This window comes from Tetrao urogallus (assembly GCF_951394365.1).
Source record: "Tetrao urogallus genome assembly, chromosome: 17".
Classification (NCBI taxonomy): Eukaryota; Metazoa; Chordata; class Aves; order Galliformes; family Phasianidae; genus Tetrao; species Tetrao urogallus.
The window spans coordinates 3,216,603-3,235,258 of NC_136830.1; the positions used below are offsets into that span (position 1 = coordinate 3,216,603).

The window sequence follows — 18,656 nt, forward strand, 5'->3', positions numbered from 1 at the left end:
TCTCCTTTGTGGAAAACCTGCAAAGTCCCACAGGAACATTCAACTATCTCTATACATCATTATTGGATTGATAATAGAATACTATTACATAAATCATAAAAGCATCAAATAAGTAACTTAGGGAAATTATCACAACATCCTACTCAGTACTGCATATCACTTAAAATTACCACACATTTGAAAGGGGAGGAGAGCAATGTTAGAAACAAGTGCTGTTCTCCATCTGTTATCATGCTGCTCAGTCCTGCTGGCACCAGCTGTGTCTGGAATGGGCAGCCCTGGCCTCACCTCATGGGGGCCCAGGGCTCACACCTGGGTTCAGACACCTGTGTGGTCATCAGAGAAATGGAAAGTCCGTGTGCACGCATATTTGCCAGTTTCTGACAGTAACACATGGCTTCAGCTTCTGCTTTCATGAAAAGCCTTCAGGATTTCCTATGGATGCTTTTGGGGAAAGATCAAGGGAAGATGGATATCAGTGGTGCAGTAGTGGGTTTGCTCCTTCCATTTCAGTAAGTAAGAGTTGTGGGAACTTCTTTCATTTGATTGATGTATGAGATTCTGGTAGTAATTCTTTGTTCTAGAAAGGATCTTAACCTGGCTTTAAAACAAAGAGCTTGAAGAAACATTCAGCACTAAATGCTTTTTAAAGTGAGTACTGTACAGTGCATGCTAAGGATAAATTGAATTTGCATCTGTAAACTTAGTAGCAGAACTTTTTAGAGTTAAAATAGCAGTTAAACCATGTCTTAAAATAAATACATATGCCACAGTCATGTGAAGGCAGAATGCAGAGCAGGCAGGGATGGCAGTAGTTTATTTTTTGTAAGGATGGGCTTTATGGTTAAAAACTGTTGAATGCATTGTTGCATGGACATACTGTTGTAGGTTTTATGGATTTGTGTGGTGCACTTGCAGCTTGAGTTTTCACAGGGCTTGCATACATTGTCTTACTGCACAGGTGTTTTGTAAGAATGATTATCAAACCCATTTGTTTTAAAGGGAACATGATTTCTCCAGGTTTCTGCAACAAGTCAGAGCTAGTAAAATATATGAGAGGCTTTTACAATTTTCAGTTCTTTACTTTCCTGATGCAGAAAGTAAAAACAACAGAAAAAACAACAAAATACTAATAAAAAAAACCCAACCATCAGAACAACACAAAATTGTAGCAGTTGTATACACTGTGTACAACTGGTAGAAATACAGGTGCTTGTAGTTCCCTAGGAGAAGATAGCATCAGTGTCAGTCTTGCTGTGCAGATAGTGCTTCTTAGCCCTTTCCTCCCTACAACACACGCAGAACTCAAGAATAGGGTTATCAAGAAGATGTAATATGCAACGTGGCATGCACTGCTTAGAAATCTCCCTTTATGTTGCCACCAAATGTTTTCTTTTGATATCTCAATGAGAAGATTTCTTCATTTGTTATATTATGGGTCCCCCTCGTATGAGAATTTAGTAGTTTGTAACATAAACTCAGTTTAATCACTTAGGATTCTGCTTTGGAGTTAACCTGAATTCAGTACTCCAAAGCTTTCTACATTAGATTATCTAGCTCATTATCAGGAGCTGAATTTATGTCTGACTACAAATGATTGCTAATGACTTATTCTTTTAGTTTGCATAGTACAGGTGTATGCATTTGCCTTTAAAGTCTTCAGCTGTTTGTAGAGGTACTATGGGTTTACTATGACTGGGATCTGAGCTAAGCATGTCTGTGATGGTGGAATCTGGTAAATCTGCTGCTCCTACCTTAAATATATATATATATATATATATATATCATATATATATAATATATCTTAATATATTAATCTGATGGGGAATTCTCCTGTTCTAAGATCTTGCAGGGAAGAGAGATCACTGATGTTTCTAGGGAATGGTTCTTCCTGAGAAAATCAGGCCAGGATCTGTCTTTTTTATTTAGGATTTAGAAGAGAAAAGTGTATTTCAAGACTTCCTTTCTTCTTATGTGAACAGTGGCTGGATTTTAGCATACTATCTGCAGTGGGAATTTATTAATATAATTACTGAAGCTATGTATAGTTAAAATATTAAAGGAATCGGGCTGACAGGAAGTGTAATAAATGTACAAAAACAAGCCCTTCTACAACAGTATTAGCCTTTACAGTCTGAAGCATTCTTAGTCTCCTTCCAGTACGTTTTTCTACACTTGCCAGCAGCACGTGCAAGTTGAGGACCTAAAGGTGGTGTGATGTTTCTTTTTTGTTTAGTCATATATTCCAGTCTTAGCAGTAATGACATTCCTGCAGAAGTAAAGTAGCACGTGCACTGATCTGCAGTGTTAAAGGTGAAGAGGTGGAAGGTGAATGTAAAAATCGTATTCTGATTTCTCTGGTTGCCTTGTTCTCATCCTTAAGAAAGGATATAGCAAAACAAAGCTTTGTAACAAATCACTTAATATACTGTGGCGCTCCCTTTAACATACCCTAACGAGGATTTAGCAACCTATTTACAGACCTTACGAATCTGTCACTTGGGAAGTGGAACTTTCACAAGCTGGCTCAGTCTCATTCTCTCCTTTCACCTACGGCTGTTTCTCTGTTGTTAACACCATGACATGATGTATTTTACTGATGTCATATACTAAGTGCATCTTGGCAGCCTGATCTTCTTACTTCCTACATTCCTTAGCGTCTTGTGAACCATGGAATAGTGGAGGGTCTACAGACAGATAGGTTACTGGGAATGTGAAGGCCTTTTCCAGAGGAATTAAAGAAGCTGTTCACGAGCCAACAGTAGCCTTGGTCTTTCCTGTTTTGTGACCTGATTACCTTGTTGTTGTTGCTGACTCTTGGAGAAAAGAAGCGTCTTTCTCTGTACTTATGAATGGACAGTGCCCTGAACTTCTCAGCTGCTAACTTACTGATTGAAATATTGAATTAATGAGGACTTCTTGTTAGTCACCTCAGAATGTGTGAGGTCATACAGTAAATGCTATCTCAGCACATGTACCAGTAGTTAGAAATATGTCATGCTTGCTTAAGAGAGAGAGAAACCAAAAAAACCTCTCTCAGTGCAAATTCAAGAAGGAGCTTCAGTTTGTGGAGCTTCAGGCAGAAGATTTATATTAAGTAAGTTATAGTGGCAATGATAAAGAAGTACGATATCTAGAACTAGAATCTGGTTATGAGGAAGAATATTTTAAGCTTTGAGGTATCTTCAGAGTAACTGTATTCCTTAAATGATGGAAAGCAGAAAATTGCAGTGGATTTCAGTTTCATTAACTGGATCAAAGGGGACGATAGATGTGCCCTGTGTTATCATCCTTTTGCTCATAAAGTATGCAGATGGGGATTGGAGGAAAAGAGACAATCATTTAACTGATCTTCATGTGACTTAACTGGAAAGTCCTTTTCAACCCAGGCCATTCTATGATTCTATGATAAGTCAAAGTAAATTTGTTCTCACTTCCTGGACTTAATTCTGGGACTATGATTGTTTAGCCATTTAACTTGCCTTTATTCAAAGAGCTCCCCTAAAAAAGGGCAAGAGTCATCAGCTACTGTAGGCACAATTTCATGTGAAATGAATGTGTAAGCACAGATGTGAGGTTTCAGTGAACTGAGAAATGACTGGTAAGAAAAGCAAGTAGGAGGTCAAAGTAAATTTGCTGTAGCTTTAGCAAGAAAAGAGACTAGTTATAGCACCAGTCAGAGAGAGGTTGTGAGCAATGACCAGCGCTCTGTCAGTGTGGTGCTTGTGTAACATGTGATAAAAAATTAGCTAGAGAAAAAAGCTTTCTTTCTTTTAGTATCTGTCATATAGTAGAGGTGAATTACATGCTACAAGTGCCCATTTTTCCATAGGCTGTAAGAATGCCCAGACAACTAGATCCAACTTAGGTGATTATATACCTCTAAGATAAATACGTTGTGCCTTGGAGATTTAAGCATAAAATTTTGTTTAAGAATGTGATTCAGTTTTAATAATAATAAGCGCCAATTATCTGTATAATTGTTCTTTATTATTATATCTGTATAATTTGAATACATTTGGGAAAATTTATTTCATGTCATAATTTCTACGTAGATGATCCAGAATTATTTCTCTCTGAAAAAATGATTATTTCTCAAGTGGTGGGTAGGACCTGAAGGCTGCAGTCTGATGTTGATGCTTCTCTCCCTGATGTTAGAATGAAGCAGTCCTACTTTGTACTCCACAGGCTGAAAATCTCTTTTGATTAGCCCATTAGTGCATGGCCAGAATGACAGATTATTCACCTGTAGAGTTAAAGCTGTGGACTGCAGTGTTTTTGGAATGCAGGGGAAAGCCTGCAGTGCTCAGGTGGCGGTGCTGTAGGACTAGTCTGTTTGTTAATGTTTTTGGCTGCATATGTAGGCAAAGATCCAGCAAGGCTAATGCCAGAGGACTTGCACTTGGAAGAAAAAAGCACAAAAAACTACAGTGCTTTTTCTCTGCAGGTTCACTTTCTGTTTTAGCGGATACATTTAAACTTAGTCATTAAATCATCTATAGCTATCAACAGAGAACAGGTACCAGGTGATCACAGAATTAACAGAGGTTCTGCTGTTTACCACATACGTTGTTGAAAGTAGGAGAGAATAGAAAAATTGTGGACTCTACAACAGAAGCTCAAGATGTTGTTTGTCGAGTGATAGGAGACTGTTTTTGCCAAAATTATACATCTTCTTTTGCCAAAATGGGGATGTCAAACTCAGATTATTTGGCTATTGAAAGGTACCAGCTGTTACCAGATGCCTTCTGGCTTTTGTTTGGGTTTGAGAATTCTTTAAAGAGACAAATCTTTAGCTTCTCTACAGTTGTTTATGTCAAAGGGAGTTAGACATTCTTCTGACTGTCATTTTCATAGGAAAATCCTTTCTAGAAGATTTGCATTTTATGTTGGTAATAACTTTGGGCTTAAAGAGCTGATTCTTCTTAGAATTGTGGTGGTATCATTCTAGGACCATGCCAATAAGAAAGGTATTGATTACACGCATGCAAATGAAAGAAAAATTGGTGAGGCTGATACATAAGGAAGGAAGGGCAAGTAAGAAGGGTAGGAATAGACACTGTGGCTCATTTAATACCAAATCTGATGTCCTAAATTGTACTGCCTCTGTGTTGAAGTTGTACAGTAGTGGCAGAGTATAAAATATTGTTTTTAAAAAGACCAAAGCTTAAGCTAATTTTTGTTCTTTTCTTTTGGGAGGAAGTAGTTCACTTTGCCAGGTAGTTTGATTATCAACTAAAAATAATGTTGTTTTTTTAAAATTTTTTTTACAATTTTGTTCATTTTTTGGGCTATGCGCACTGTTGCTTATCAGGTTGTTTCCTTGTGTCATCTGTCTGTTTTTATTTTATTATTCTGGTGATGTAGACTGTGAGATGTTTCTGTTCCATTGCTCTGATTGCGTGCCTGGATAGCCTCCAGTGCATCCTATTGTTCTTTCTTTGATCTGCAAGTGACAAGTGAGCTCTAATTTTTAAATTTATTTATTAAAAACTCTGAACAACAATCTTCCCACTCACAATCAAGTTCACTATTCTTCCAAAGCTGAATCTGTGTAATTAATCCTCAAGCTAAACTTAGCACTTTCAGTAGCATTTGCTTTCTACTCCCTGTCACAATGAGCATTGTTCGATCTGGCTAAGACTGGGAGGATATTTGAACAGAGATGAAAGGAATCAAATACCATCATTGAGTGGATTTACTGATATGGACAATTAGGAATCACTCCTCCAATTTCCATATCATACCTTTTACCTACTGAGATATTTGTATAATCTGCCATGGCTATGGCAATCCTGTGGCTCCATACCATTATATTTTATTCCCAAACTGCTTGCAATGAATTTTTTCCTCTTTACACAGAGGCTGAATGAATTATACAAAGCCAGTGGTTAAGTGAGTAGAACCAGGAAGTTGATCTGCATTCCCTGACTCTCACTCCTGTGCTCTGATGACAAACATTTATTACTCTTTTATTCTTCCTCATTCATCTTATGAAAGAGATGTCAGTCACGAAATATTTGTCGTTAGCAGCCCAAACTAGTGGATCGAGCCTTATTATTGAAGGACACAGGACACACAGTCACATCTAGTCTAGAAAATAAGTTGCACATTTGCTTGATTATTTGAATATGATTAGAGCTTATTTTCCGAAGCAGGAAGTGTTTTGTTAGTTGAAATCAACAAGGTCTTGTGTAGTCAGCCTCTTTGAGGTTTCAGTTTACCTCATCACCACCTCCTTGTTGTTACTCTGTTGTTACACTTCGAGTTGTTACTGTTCTGCACATCTACCTCATGGGGAAAATTAAAGTTTGAGAGCTCTTGAAGATAAAAAGAGCTCTAGAACAATTGTCAAGCACCTGATAACCCCAGAGTATGGATTAAAGATTTCTGTCCCATTTTTCTCTCTTCCAGGAGAGGGCAGTGACAATACATCATTTTGCAATGTTATATTTAAAAACTGAAAGTGGGTTTCCTTCAAGATGGTAGACCTTGTGAGAGACCTGTCTAAAGCACTGAGTACTGGGATGGATTTTAATAAATGAGTTAATGTAGAAAATAAAGGGAACAATTAACATATAATTTATCTTGCAATTCCATCCATTTCAAACATCTGGCTTATTGCAAGATAGCTCTTCAAATATCTTTATCTCAAAATATTATTTAACCCATATAAGCATGTGATATTCTGTCCTCTCTAGTTATGGAATGGTGTTTTGTGTGACAGGAAGGTAATTTAGTAAATGAACAAAATGAAAATATTCTCTTTTGTGTGTTCGAGCATATTTGGGCTTGTGAAAAGGAGGGGAACACAGGCAAAGAGTGGCAGAGCCCTTGCACATCTTGCTGGTATGCTGTTGGCTTTTGATTCGTGTTATCTGTCCTTTCCTGCAGGAAGAATTTACTGTAAGCCTTCAGAGTTTTCTTGCATTGCTTATGGTGTCAAACAGAATAAATTGCGTGCAAAGAATCTGTAATTTCTGTGGATTTCTAACTAGAGGGACATGTGTATTTAGTTTAATTAAAGAGACTAAGAGCCAGGAAGGAAGGGAGATTATATAGCAAGAACCCTTAATCTGCTGAGATATTGTGCTGTTGACAGTAGCCAGTTAAAAGATGCAGCAGGTTCTGGAAAATTTTTTGCAACGTGTCTCTGCTTTACCATACTTGCAGCTGCTTCTCCTCCCTTTTTTTTTTTTTTTCTTTTTCTCTATTTCTTTAGAAATGCTCACAAAAACGACGCATAGTTCCATCTACTGTTCTGTCATTTGATTTGAAACTATTATTTTCATCGCTTTTTTGGCAGCTATTAAGAGTTTGAATTTCTCTTCTGTGCCTGTGTCCCAGACCACACAAGTAAGAGGTTACAGATCACCTTTTTGTGCATCCTGACTCAGATGTCAGGAAAATGCCATGTTTTGATACTCCTTTCCTTCACGTTTTCATGAATATTTTCATTTTCCTATGTTGTACATGCACAGCTGTCTCACAGCTCTCAACCTGCCCTCTCAAACCTCTCAATTACAGCTCCCTTGTAAGTATTTAAATGGCAGCTCAGCTTTCAGACAGAGTACACCAGTGCCAAAGATCAGGCCTTCTGACCTTGTCCAAATTTGCTCAGTGAAATAGGATTCCCCTGGTCCTGGGGTGTTATTGTTTACTTATTTCTTATTGTTTTCCTATTTGAAGAAGAAGTTTGCCTGTGGAGCAGGTGTTGGCACTTCTCATTCTTATTGCTGATTTGCTTTTCATACGTTTGTTCTACTGGCTCATAAACATCACTTGAAAACTTTATCAGTTCAAATGATACTAGAAAGTTCTATTAGTTATGCATGAGAAAATAAAAAATATAATTAAAGTAATATATCATTTTGATTCTTTATTAAGAAATTACAAGAAATTTCTCTATCTGTAACAGGATAATTTTAAGCAAACAAAACAGAAGAGGAAATATGCCTGGACCAATGGGAAAACTTGCTGCTCTAGATTTATATATTTGATGTTTCATAGCTTTCTGCACTCCTAAGAGACCAGTTCCTGCTTAGCACATCAGAAAACTCAAGAATAATTTAAAAGCAAAGAGTATAGTAACAATAGCTGCTCACTTCACAGATAGAAAAGGGCAGATTTTGTCCTTGGCGTGGCAGAGATTTTGCCCTAATCTGAGCCTGAAAGTGAGTTTTGATGATCACAGATTTGATGATCACAGATTTGGAGAGAAAGGAATGAGATTAAAAAAAAAAAAAAAAGAGTCAATGTGTGGGGGGTAAAGTAGAAGGAAAAACCAAAATAACTCCCAAACTGTAAGATCTAATGATCTAATCTGTAGCAATCAACTAGATCATCTGGTGATCAGGAGGATATTATGGCTGTGCTGTCTATTGCAATGATGAAACATAAAAAAAGCTTTTGGCTCTCTTATTTCAAATATAAGAATTAAAGAAAAGAATTCATGTAGAGGAGCTAGTTCAAGGACAGACCAAGGCTATTTGGTCATTCCAATTTTCCCAGGCCACTGGAGACCAGCACTTGGCCTTTGTGCCCAGTTGAGGAGTTCATATACTTAAAAGTTGATCTTAGCAACTTCTTAGGGACAGAGACAGGTCCTCTCCTGGCTGTGATCACATGCTCACCCAATAAGAGAGATTCTGCAGGTTAATGGAGAAATGTAGAACTTCACTGGAATAGTACTGTTGTTGCAAAATTATTACTAATCTTTTCTATTAAAATACCAAACATCAAAAACACGGTGTTACGTTAGGTGTTGATATTGAGCAATTACTTATCAGTGCTCCTCTGTTTAGAGGGAGGTCCAATAGGTGTTCCTCACCTTTTGAATGCTTGTGGTTAATACATTTCTGGAGTCAATGTTTAGCCAGCGATTCCGCTGACGCGTATTCAGAGGTAATGTTCTTGAAAAGTACAAGCGCTGCTCAGCAAGAACGTTTCCATCTGTGTTATCAGCATTATTTTAATCCAAAATCCAAAACACAGCATCATTCCAGCTACTAGGAAGAAAACTATTCTAGCCAAAACCAGGACCTATGTATATTTAAAAGGAAGTACTGCTTGCAGGAGAGATTAAGGCCTGCCAAATGCTATAAAAGCTTTGCACTGGCCTTATAGTTTTGGAAGTTGCTCTTTCTTTCTTAGTTTCTTAGTGCATCCATAAATGAATGGACATAGCTATAGAGTTGATTAAAGAAGGAACATAATTAAAGGTTGTAATTTTAAAAAGTGGAGAAAATGACAATGGAGTTGAAGATTCAAAATGAGTCTGTATGATGTAAAGGCTAATGGTGCTAAGGCAGTAATCTCTATGAAATAATTGATGCTGCAGACATTTGTCTTTTCTAATAAGACTAAGGACCAGGTGGTGTGATCTTGCTAATTGACTGTTTTGTGACTTTGAAATATGAAGTAATAGTACAAAACTAGTGATTGTTTGATCCACCAGGAAACTCTCAAATCACGGGTCAAATACCATCAAAATATTTCTCTATTCTCAGTTGAAATAAGGTGGAGGTATTATTTAACTTAACACCAGAATATTAAAACAAACATATGTTGCATGGGTTGAAAGGATATCAGGAGCTGGATTTTCCAGATGGTATTTGAGATATTTTGTGAGGACAAACTAACCACTGCTGGTGCCAGACCTGCTACTTAGACCATTTCTAAGATCATCATGGCTTCCTCAGACAAGACTCCATATTTCTCTCTCCCCACACAGTTTTTTTTTATAACAGCTCCATGTTTCTAGTGAATGTTACACTGGTGTTCCTCACCAATGAATCAGCTGCGCTGTGTTTTTCCTCCTATATTCCAGTCTGAGAAAATATATCCTCTCATTTCCTGTAGCCAAGTACAGTTTTTAGAGTGCAAGACCAAGGAGTAGTGTAACTGAAGAGCAAAATGCTTTCAGAATTGGAAAAAATAAGTATGCATTGTTGTGGTTAACAAGTCCTGAAATGAAACAAAACTGAAATGCTTGCTGTTTTTCTTTTTGAATCCTTCGATTAACAGTGAGCAGGTTATTGAAAAGAGGTAATAATTTTGCAAGCGATTAAAGGATTTTTTTCTTCCTCAAACAGCTATTCTTCATAATTCCTTAAGGCTTGCTTCTTAGAAGATAGCAGTATTATGGAATCCTTTCCCTATTGTAGAAAGCGTGTTCCCTCTTCTCCAGTCTCTCCCCTGTTACTGTCCATATAACTTACAGTTAATCTCAGTTACACCCCTGTTTCTTTGGCCATGTAGAGCAGCTGGTTTAGATAAGACTTGGTGGTAGAAAAGACTTGTAATAAATACTGGCTTTTTTGCACTGAAAAACTAAAAACAGAAATAATTGCAAAATGCATGGAATGTTGTTTTACTTTTTATTTGTTATTTTTTTTTCTGGTGGCAAGCCAGTCCAAAGAGCACAGTGTGTGTATATATGTGTGGTGTTTGGAAAGGTGGCTGCCTGCGGCCAAATTACTGCACTGTGACCCTGTCAGATCTTATAAACTGCACAAGGTTAGGAATGTGGAGGAAAATAAGGAACCACCCCCAGAAGCTGCAGACAGTTGTGCTGAAAGAATTATAGCATTCCATGTTTCCTTGGGCTTTGGTTTTGGATCAGTGCCAGTACTTTGCTGCAAATCTGGGAGGAACTGATGGGGTCTTCTGGAAGAAGCGGTGGTACTGTCTTTTAGGTAGGATGCAGTACCCTGGCATTGTTTTTTTTATGGTTATAAAGACCCTATTACTTTTTGCATGTAATACTGTGCTTGTTTCAGTGCTGGAATGCTAATTCATCAGACTTATTATGCAGACTTTCATCAAATCAAACTGCAGTAATTTCAAATTGTTTTGGTTGACTGCAGTCTATTTTTGCTTTCACTGCCACAAGATTCAGAAATTGTATTTCCTGGCATTTTTCAAGAACCACTGGGTTTTACATCAGCCATGCTCACTGAGCAGCATTTCAATCATGAACGAAATGAGTTGTGTTTCTATAAGAAATTGTACATGAAAGCAGTTTCCACCCAAGTGAATGGGTGCTATGAATAGGGATAGATAACGTGTTATTCCATACGTCCTGTGACATCTGTATGGAATGGGAAAGTATGTTATACTGCTTGCTTAAATGTGGATCTCAGGTTCTGACAGTGAGGTGTTTCCCCTCTGGAAAGACTAGAATTTCAGAAGACCTTGGCATTTGTAACAAAATGGGATGGAGCCCTTCAGTCGTGTTTTGACTGCAAATCCTGTGTTTGCACGCCAAGCTTCGAGCACGTCAGAAACTCTTCTGTTCTAGTGCAGCAGTGAGCCCTCATCTTCAAGGCCTTTGCCTTTAAAATATTCTGTTTGCCAACGATGCAGTCCTTGTGGCGTTCTATTACTGGCAGGTGTGACTATGCTCTGCTTCCTTTGTTTTTGTTTTTAAGAAATAACGTGCCCTCAGAAAAATGAACTTTGATAAACTTATTGATCACATAAAGTGACCTTCTCTAAGCACATATTTCCTTAACAAAATATACTTGTTATGAAACAGAGTTCTTTAGCAGTAAGCTTGCACCTTAATGAGTCATTCAGATAAACAGGTTCCAGTGAAGATTGAATTACAATGCTATTCAGCTGACACAAAGCAACCACTAGTTCTTCTCAGGAAACTCATGAATAAATAAAAGATGCTTTGCTGTCAGGCCCAAGACTAACAAAAATGTAAGGGTTCACGCTTTTCAGTGTGATTTCCATGCTCTACAGCCTTGATGTTACCATCAGAATTAGATTGGTGATGAAGATATTTGACATTATGTAAGTAAAGACATTTAAACATAGATAGAAATGTGGGGGTATGAGTGGAAATATCTATCATTAACTCAGAACAATCTGTTGGATAATAACCTATGATATTTAGCTTGTGCATATAGGGTACAATTCATATGCCTTGCCATTTTGCATGTGGAGGGGCCATATACAAAATTATTTTTAGAATTCAATTTTAGTGAAAAATAAGATGTTTGAAGTATTTCAAAGGACTTATTTTTGCTTACCATCTACCAAAGCCAATGAATTTCTTGCAGGATGTTATCCATTCTGTTGCTGCATTGTTTTTTTATCATGATTTCAGACCAGAGATGTTTATCTTTACATTTACACTTTGTGTTCATTTTGTAATTACTGTTGAATAGTCAGTCTCTAATGTTTGTAATGAATAATGTGCTGCACGTGTGTTAATTCAAGGGACAGCCTGTTAAATATGCATACTAATCTACTGTACACATGCACTGCTCAAATACAGTGATGGTCATTGTGCATATTTTGGAAGTACTGTACAGAACTGAAGTTTTAGAGGTGATTTAACTATACCAGTAAAAGAACACTTTAATTACAGTGTTGTAAGTTGCATCTCATTATGTATTTATTTTTTAACAAACCTATTTCTGATCCTTTTCTAGTGAAAAGAGCTCCAGCTCACCTATGTGTTACAATCCATGAAATGGATAATCCCATAGATATCCTGATGTTGTCGATTTTGACACTGATACACTAACAAGCCAAATTCTGGGAATAAGAGAAACAAATTTATTGTATTTGTGCTCGCTTTTACATTGAGCTGATTTGTTTGAAATTATCACAGTACTGATATTGAGTTTTGTCTATTCCAGTAATTAATGGTCTTTATAGTGTTGTTTTATAATTGTAGTTCTCTTGGTAAGAAGAAAATGCTACACAAAGGATTAAATATTTTTGTAGCATCAAATTCTCTAAAGATTTGGCAGAAACATGTGCCTCTTCAAATTATATTTCCTTGAAAATGTAGTGTGTTTGTCTTTAGAAACGATTTTGAGAATGTTGTTGTTGTTGGCTCCTTCCAAAAAACTTTAAAATAGCAAACCTGAAGATGCCTCGTAAGTGCTTGTAGGTGAGCTGACCAAAAAAAACCCCAAAAAACAAAAAAGCACAACACAGGGTTTCTAATGGTACTTTGTATAAGGCTGATGTCAGACTTCGGTCTTTTTGCTTGCCCTGACATTGTCTTTAGAGCATTATTTCTATTATTCCTTTCAAGAAATTTTCAGGGTAACTTGCAGTGAAAAACATGTCAGTGAAACACACTGTTGTAAGAAGGGTAAGTGCTACTCAGCTCATGCAAACACACTTTAAATGAAGTGGTCACTCATTTGTTTTGTTTCTTTGTACACAGTTTGGAAATGATCCATCATGCCTGCAGTCTGCAACTTCAGCGTGCACATCTGATCAGGCTGAGTTTCTAGAAGAGACCCAGATTTCTAAGTCTCATGTCACCACATTAAATCAAGAGTATCATCACTGGCTGTTTTCAGTAAGTTCTGTCTCTTTCTCTTCCTTGCATGAGTTCTAGCAACAGCGGATTGCAGATCTTTTGAGGCAGATAGTTGAGGGAAGGAGAGTTTAGCTCCACCATCTTTATTACATTAGATGTTGTATTGATTTCTTAGAGTATTGTAGATATAAATGTGTACTTAGGATATAATTTTAAATTTGAAAGGAGAATTTAGGAAAGGAAAATGTGATATAAATAGGAATTGGAGTGTTCCAGTCTGTATGCATGTACACGAATTTGCAAGATCCAATGCTGGAGGGTTGTGTTCAGAACAGTCCAGTCTGCTCGGGCATATACATACGTATGGACACTTGATTCTGAATATCAGCAGATTTTTCTGATTGGACTTCCATGTGCTTGCATGTGTTCTAATTTTCAAGCACCTTTAGCAGTGAAAGCACAAAAAAAACCATATCAGAGGTTCTTTGGATATAACAACTAAAGGATTGTGTCGGTGTACCAGAGGATATTGGGGTGTGGCTCAAATACAGGGCCTTGGTTTCTTCTCAGATAAAATACTGTTATGTAAGTACAAACATCTTTGAATACGTGAAGGGGCAAATTTTTGTTTCTTTTTAAAATCACAGTTGTAGATGGAACACTACATTCTGTTTTCTGTAATTAATAGCTGTTTTATCTGCTTTTGCTTTTATTACATGAAGTATTTTGCTTCTTTCTGGAATGTAAAATTATAGTGTGTTTTTTTTTCTGTTTTTTGGGAGAGAGGAAGAGATTGACTTAATAATGAAAACAAAAGTATTGAGAAGAAGGGAGACAAACTTTCTAAAGTTTTTGTAGATGGTACATTGAACTAGTTGTGTTGAGCAGAATTTTGCAGTCTGTTTTCAGCAGCAAGTGCAGCTCTGCATATAGAGACCTACTGTGTACACGGCTAAAACTTGTCAATTGCCTGAGATAGCTAAGCCACAATTTCATGGTTTTCCTTGCCATAGAAATGCTTGCTTAATCAGGGTACTTCTTCCCCTGTCCACCCCAGCATTATTTTTAGCACAGCTCACTGCCTTATGCAATTCCCTGTGCAGATGCAGAATCAGTTGTAGTGGCACAACTGAGAACTGTAGCATGCCTGTGGGGAGGGAGCAATGGGCAGATGTTTGTTCATGCTGCTTCCTGCAGAAACAAACCCTGGCATTTAATAGTACATTGTAACAATAATGGCGACACATGAAAATTATTATTGGAAATTCAAGAATTTCAGGAATTGTGTATATTTTCTGTATTACTTTGGAAATGCTATAAAAGTCCTAAGACACTTAAATCAATGACACAGGAAAAGCTTTTGATTAGTTTGGATCTCTAGATTGACTTTATTCTTTGTTTTTTGTTTTGTTGATGTGGAAACAGAACAATTGCTTCTGAATGCAAAGCAATGTGAAACTTTGTGACTTGGCAAGGAAACATCTATCATCTATTAGAGATTTACTTTTTTTGTCAACAGCTAAGCCAAGTTGTACTTCAAATTTTTGTCTTTATCAAGAGCATAGTGTCAGATATTCATTTACACATACTAGTTCAAGATGAAGTAGCTTACATCATTCCTGTTCTTTAAGTTCAGAATTACCTGAAACAGAGTAAACTGAAAGTTCCAGAGCTTCCATTTAGGTATGTGCTTGAGGGATTTGTTTCTCAACCTGAAGCAGGTAGATATATGCATTTTTTTTTATTTTTTTTTTCAGATAAATACTGTCTTCAAATGAGACAGAAGAGCATTATTTGCTAGCGCTCAGCCAATTACGCATCTTAAAATTCAGTTTACAAAGCAGAACCTCAACGTTGAAACTTGTTCCCTAGATCTCTTCATGTCCCAACATTAGCAACTGTTGCTCTTAATTCTTTCAAAATGAAACAGATAATTTTATTAGTCTTGAGTTACTGTTTATCACAGCAAACCTATTTAGAATGGTGGTGCCTCTTGAGTGACGTGTAAGTAATGACTGTCTTGATATGTTCTGCACAAAAACAGAAGACTGTGTGTTCAGGGATAATGTAGTGCACTTATTACTCTTCAAAAAAATGTTTCCTAATGGATGGCTAGTGAACACAGGGCCAAGCGTTTTGCAGAGATGCACAGTGAAAGCAAAATAAACAATAGGCTGCAGCAAAAGAAATTCTTATTAGATCTAAGCCAAATGTTCTTTCATCATCATTAGATGATGGGCAAACACCAGGAAAATTGACAGAGAGAGCAGTAGGACAATGACAGTGAGAGCAGTAGGTACCTTGATGGCAGGATTATGGTTTCCTAACAAAATACTGAACAATATTTCTTTCATATTATATTTATTTGCAGTACTTTGGGGCTCATTTTAAGTTATGTTCACTCCTGTTCACTGTTTAATTGCAAATATAATACTTATAATTAAATAATTATATCTTATAATATGAATAATTAAATTATAATCTAAATAAATTTATTTATATCAGAAGAATTTTTGGAAGTGCAGTTCTTCTACTGTATGATTAGGCAATGGCTTCACTGCTAGAGGAAAATCCTCTAGTATTTTAGTAAATGAAGACCAAATATGTATACATTTTTAATCTACATACGAAAGTTTTTTGTCATTATGTATGCTTTCTGCATATATAAATATAGCAGACTCACACCAGTTACCTGTTAGTTACCAGGCAACAGCAGCATTTGACACCACCTGCAGCTGCAGTGAAAGACGTGCAGGTCCTTGATTGTAAATTAAAGGGCTCTGAATGTTGAACTAAGGTTGATAAAAAGGGCATTAGTGCAAGTACATTGCCATTTTCACCACAGTAGCAATATGTCAGCAGAGTTTCTCTAACAGCATCAGTTTGCTGAGATACAACCATCTCGGACACGCTCATGGTGGAAAAATTGTAATTACTGTATTCTTCAGCAGTACAGTTTTCTCTGAAGTAAGCTGTATTCTGTGTAAGCCTTTTGCCTCTGTGCAAAGCAGGAATCTGTCATGATGGCTTCTGAAATATTTTCTTGGATTCCTTGTTTAATGAGGTGAGTGCACTAGATGTTCATCATGTCAGGCAAAACCTGGGCTGAAAGGAAAAAAGAAAGATTTTTTTAAATTCATGAGTATTATGAGCATTCCGTGCTATTCAGAGGTACTTTGCAGTCTCTTAATGATGGCAGAGCAATGAGGCTGGGTATTAATGAGATAGAGTGATTCTGATCACTGTGCTGGAGTTCAGCCTAGCTGTCTGGCTCTCTTGCTATTGTATATAGAGGTGTGTGTGACTGTATATGCAGCATCCACTATACAAGTGGACACAGTTTATCTCCATGAGGAATATTTACTGAAAGTGGTGCACTACCTGTGACCTTGGTGTAGCTTATTTTGGGGGGGGGAGCAGGGGGGTGAAATTAGCCCCAGCATATCTTGGGATGTTTTTTCATACTCCTTCCACATGCACACAGCTGTCTGTGAAATACTTACGCTGCTCTTAAAGAAAGCTTGACAGGTGATTTTCTGTGTTTAGCGGGAAGGTTGCGATCTAAATGCCTTATTTCTGAAACCTACTGAGAGTGAGATGTCATTTTAGGATTTCACTGAATGTTCCTGTGAAGTTTCTGTACTGGTTAAGTTTTTACCTTCTTGAAAAAGCAGTCGTTTCAGACACATTCTGCCCGTTAGTTCACTGTTACCTGAAAGGCAAGGTGGACAAAGGAAATGAGTCGCGTCTAACAGAGCAAGGAGATAATAAGCTATATAAATAATTAGCAGTACATTTTATACACGTGCTCATACAGAGCCAAAAGCACGTTGGCCTGAGAGCATGATCTCAACGATGTAGGTGAGATTACCCATTTCAGCAAGACAGATGATTTTCTCTGTGCAGCTTTTTAGAATTCATGAAATGTTAAATGCAGTCATAAAGGAACAGAAGGTGATCCACAGCAAAGCACGCTGCAGTAAGACCACTAGTGGGCTTATTTTGAAATTTACTTCCTTTTATTTTCTGTTGCCTTCTGTAGCAATAGATGGCATGTTTCACATAGCTGCCATGAAAATTTGCAGATCAGTTCTCATGTGAAAGTCCACGGGGGGGAAAAAAGGGCATAAAAATGTAACATATAAAAAAGGAATACAGATGTGAAATGTACTCTGCCATCTGTATTGCTTCAGTTGACAGAAGATAAAATCCAATACTGGACCCAAACTGGTCTTCCAGAGAAGATTGGGGGTGAATTTCGGTGGGAAATTGTCTTCTCCAAAAATGCGGGGCTATTATTTTTACTTTTATATATATATAAAAATTTTCATTTAGGTAAGAAAGTAACTATGGAATATCTATTAAGTATAGGATAACTCAGTATCTCTTTACTAACAGTTTCCTAGTCTACTGTAGGCAGGCAGAATTTTACTTCCAAATGTTAAAAAGATGTTAGACTAGCAGTTATCATTGTGTAATGAAAGAAATTTCTGGCCACACTGATTTGTTGTGTTTATGTAGCTGTCTGACTAAGGCATGTGACTTTATTCTTAAGAATTCCGCCTGAGCTACTTCTAGTATTTTAAAATCCTGTGTTTGCATTTGTTTATTCATTTCTGTGCTAGCATTTTCTTCCCTAATTGCTGGCTGACTTCTGTACCGCTCAAAAAGGGCCTTTGTTTTTTAAATTCATAGTTCAATTTTATAGGTTTGGACTGGTGATTTGAAAAAGTCTCTCTGCCTGCTCTTTCAGATGTGATGCTTGTTTGTTGCAGCTTGTTCCAGTTAAATAAGTACATTCTAGAATGATAATTCCCAATATTTTGGCCATGCTGCTCCTGAATTATATATGAAGTTTTGTAAATATAATGAAACTTGAGAGTTATATATCCATCTTGGGTAAGTTTATTCGGATCAAAGCAAACCTCTGCAGGAAGTACGTATTATTTCTGATGGGGCACCCAATAAATGAAAGCCACTTGCTTTCATGAGAAGGGTGCTCAAGCCAAGGCAAGCCTAGTGACATTAGCTCAGTTCTTTATTAGATGAAAACAATCTATTCATTTAACTGCACACTTAAAATGCACATGCTGTCTTTAGAATAATGACTGCTGCAGAATTTAAATGTGTGTGGGTTTTTTTAAGGGTTTTGTGAAGCAGTTCATGGGGTGCAGGCCAGTCCTAGAAATGCATCATTTTCTCAGATCATTCTCTCTGCAAGTAAAAATGCGAAGTGAGGCAAGGATGTATGCCAGCCAAGTCAGGCTATCAATTTAGAGATATTATATGTATGTTGTGTTATTCTTTCTTTCTCTCTTACAGATTTAAGTTAAGATAGACTGAGGGGAAAGTAGCCCAACTA

The 18,656-nt window shown here is 37.1% G+C and overlaps 1 protein-coding gene across 2 annotated transcripts in view; it reads left to right on the plus strand.

Moving 5' to 3' along the window:
• The window catches only part of RIMBP2 (RIMS binding protein 2), a gene marked incomplete at both ends in the record, with an annotated part of 114,694 nt that overhangs the window by 17,988 nt on the left and 78,050 nt on the right, over positions 1 to 18,656 (plus strand). For both annotated transcript variants that reach the window (XM_079543832.1, XM_079543835.1), the window contains one exon: positions 13,196 to 13,333. In XM_079543832.1, the coding sequence (XP_079399958.1) occupies positions 13,196 to 13,333 (138 nt within the window). The remainder of the gene's footprint in view (positions 1 to 13,195; positions 13,334 to 18,656) is intronic.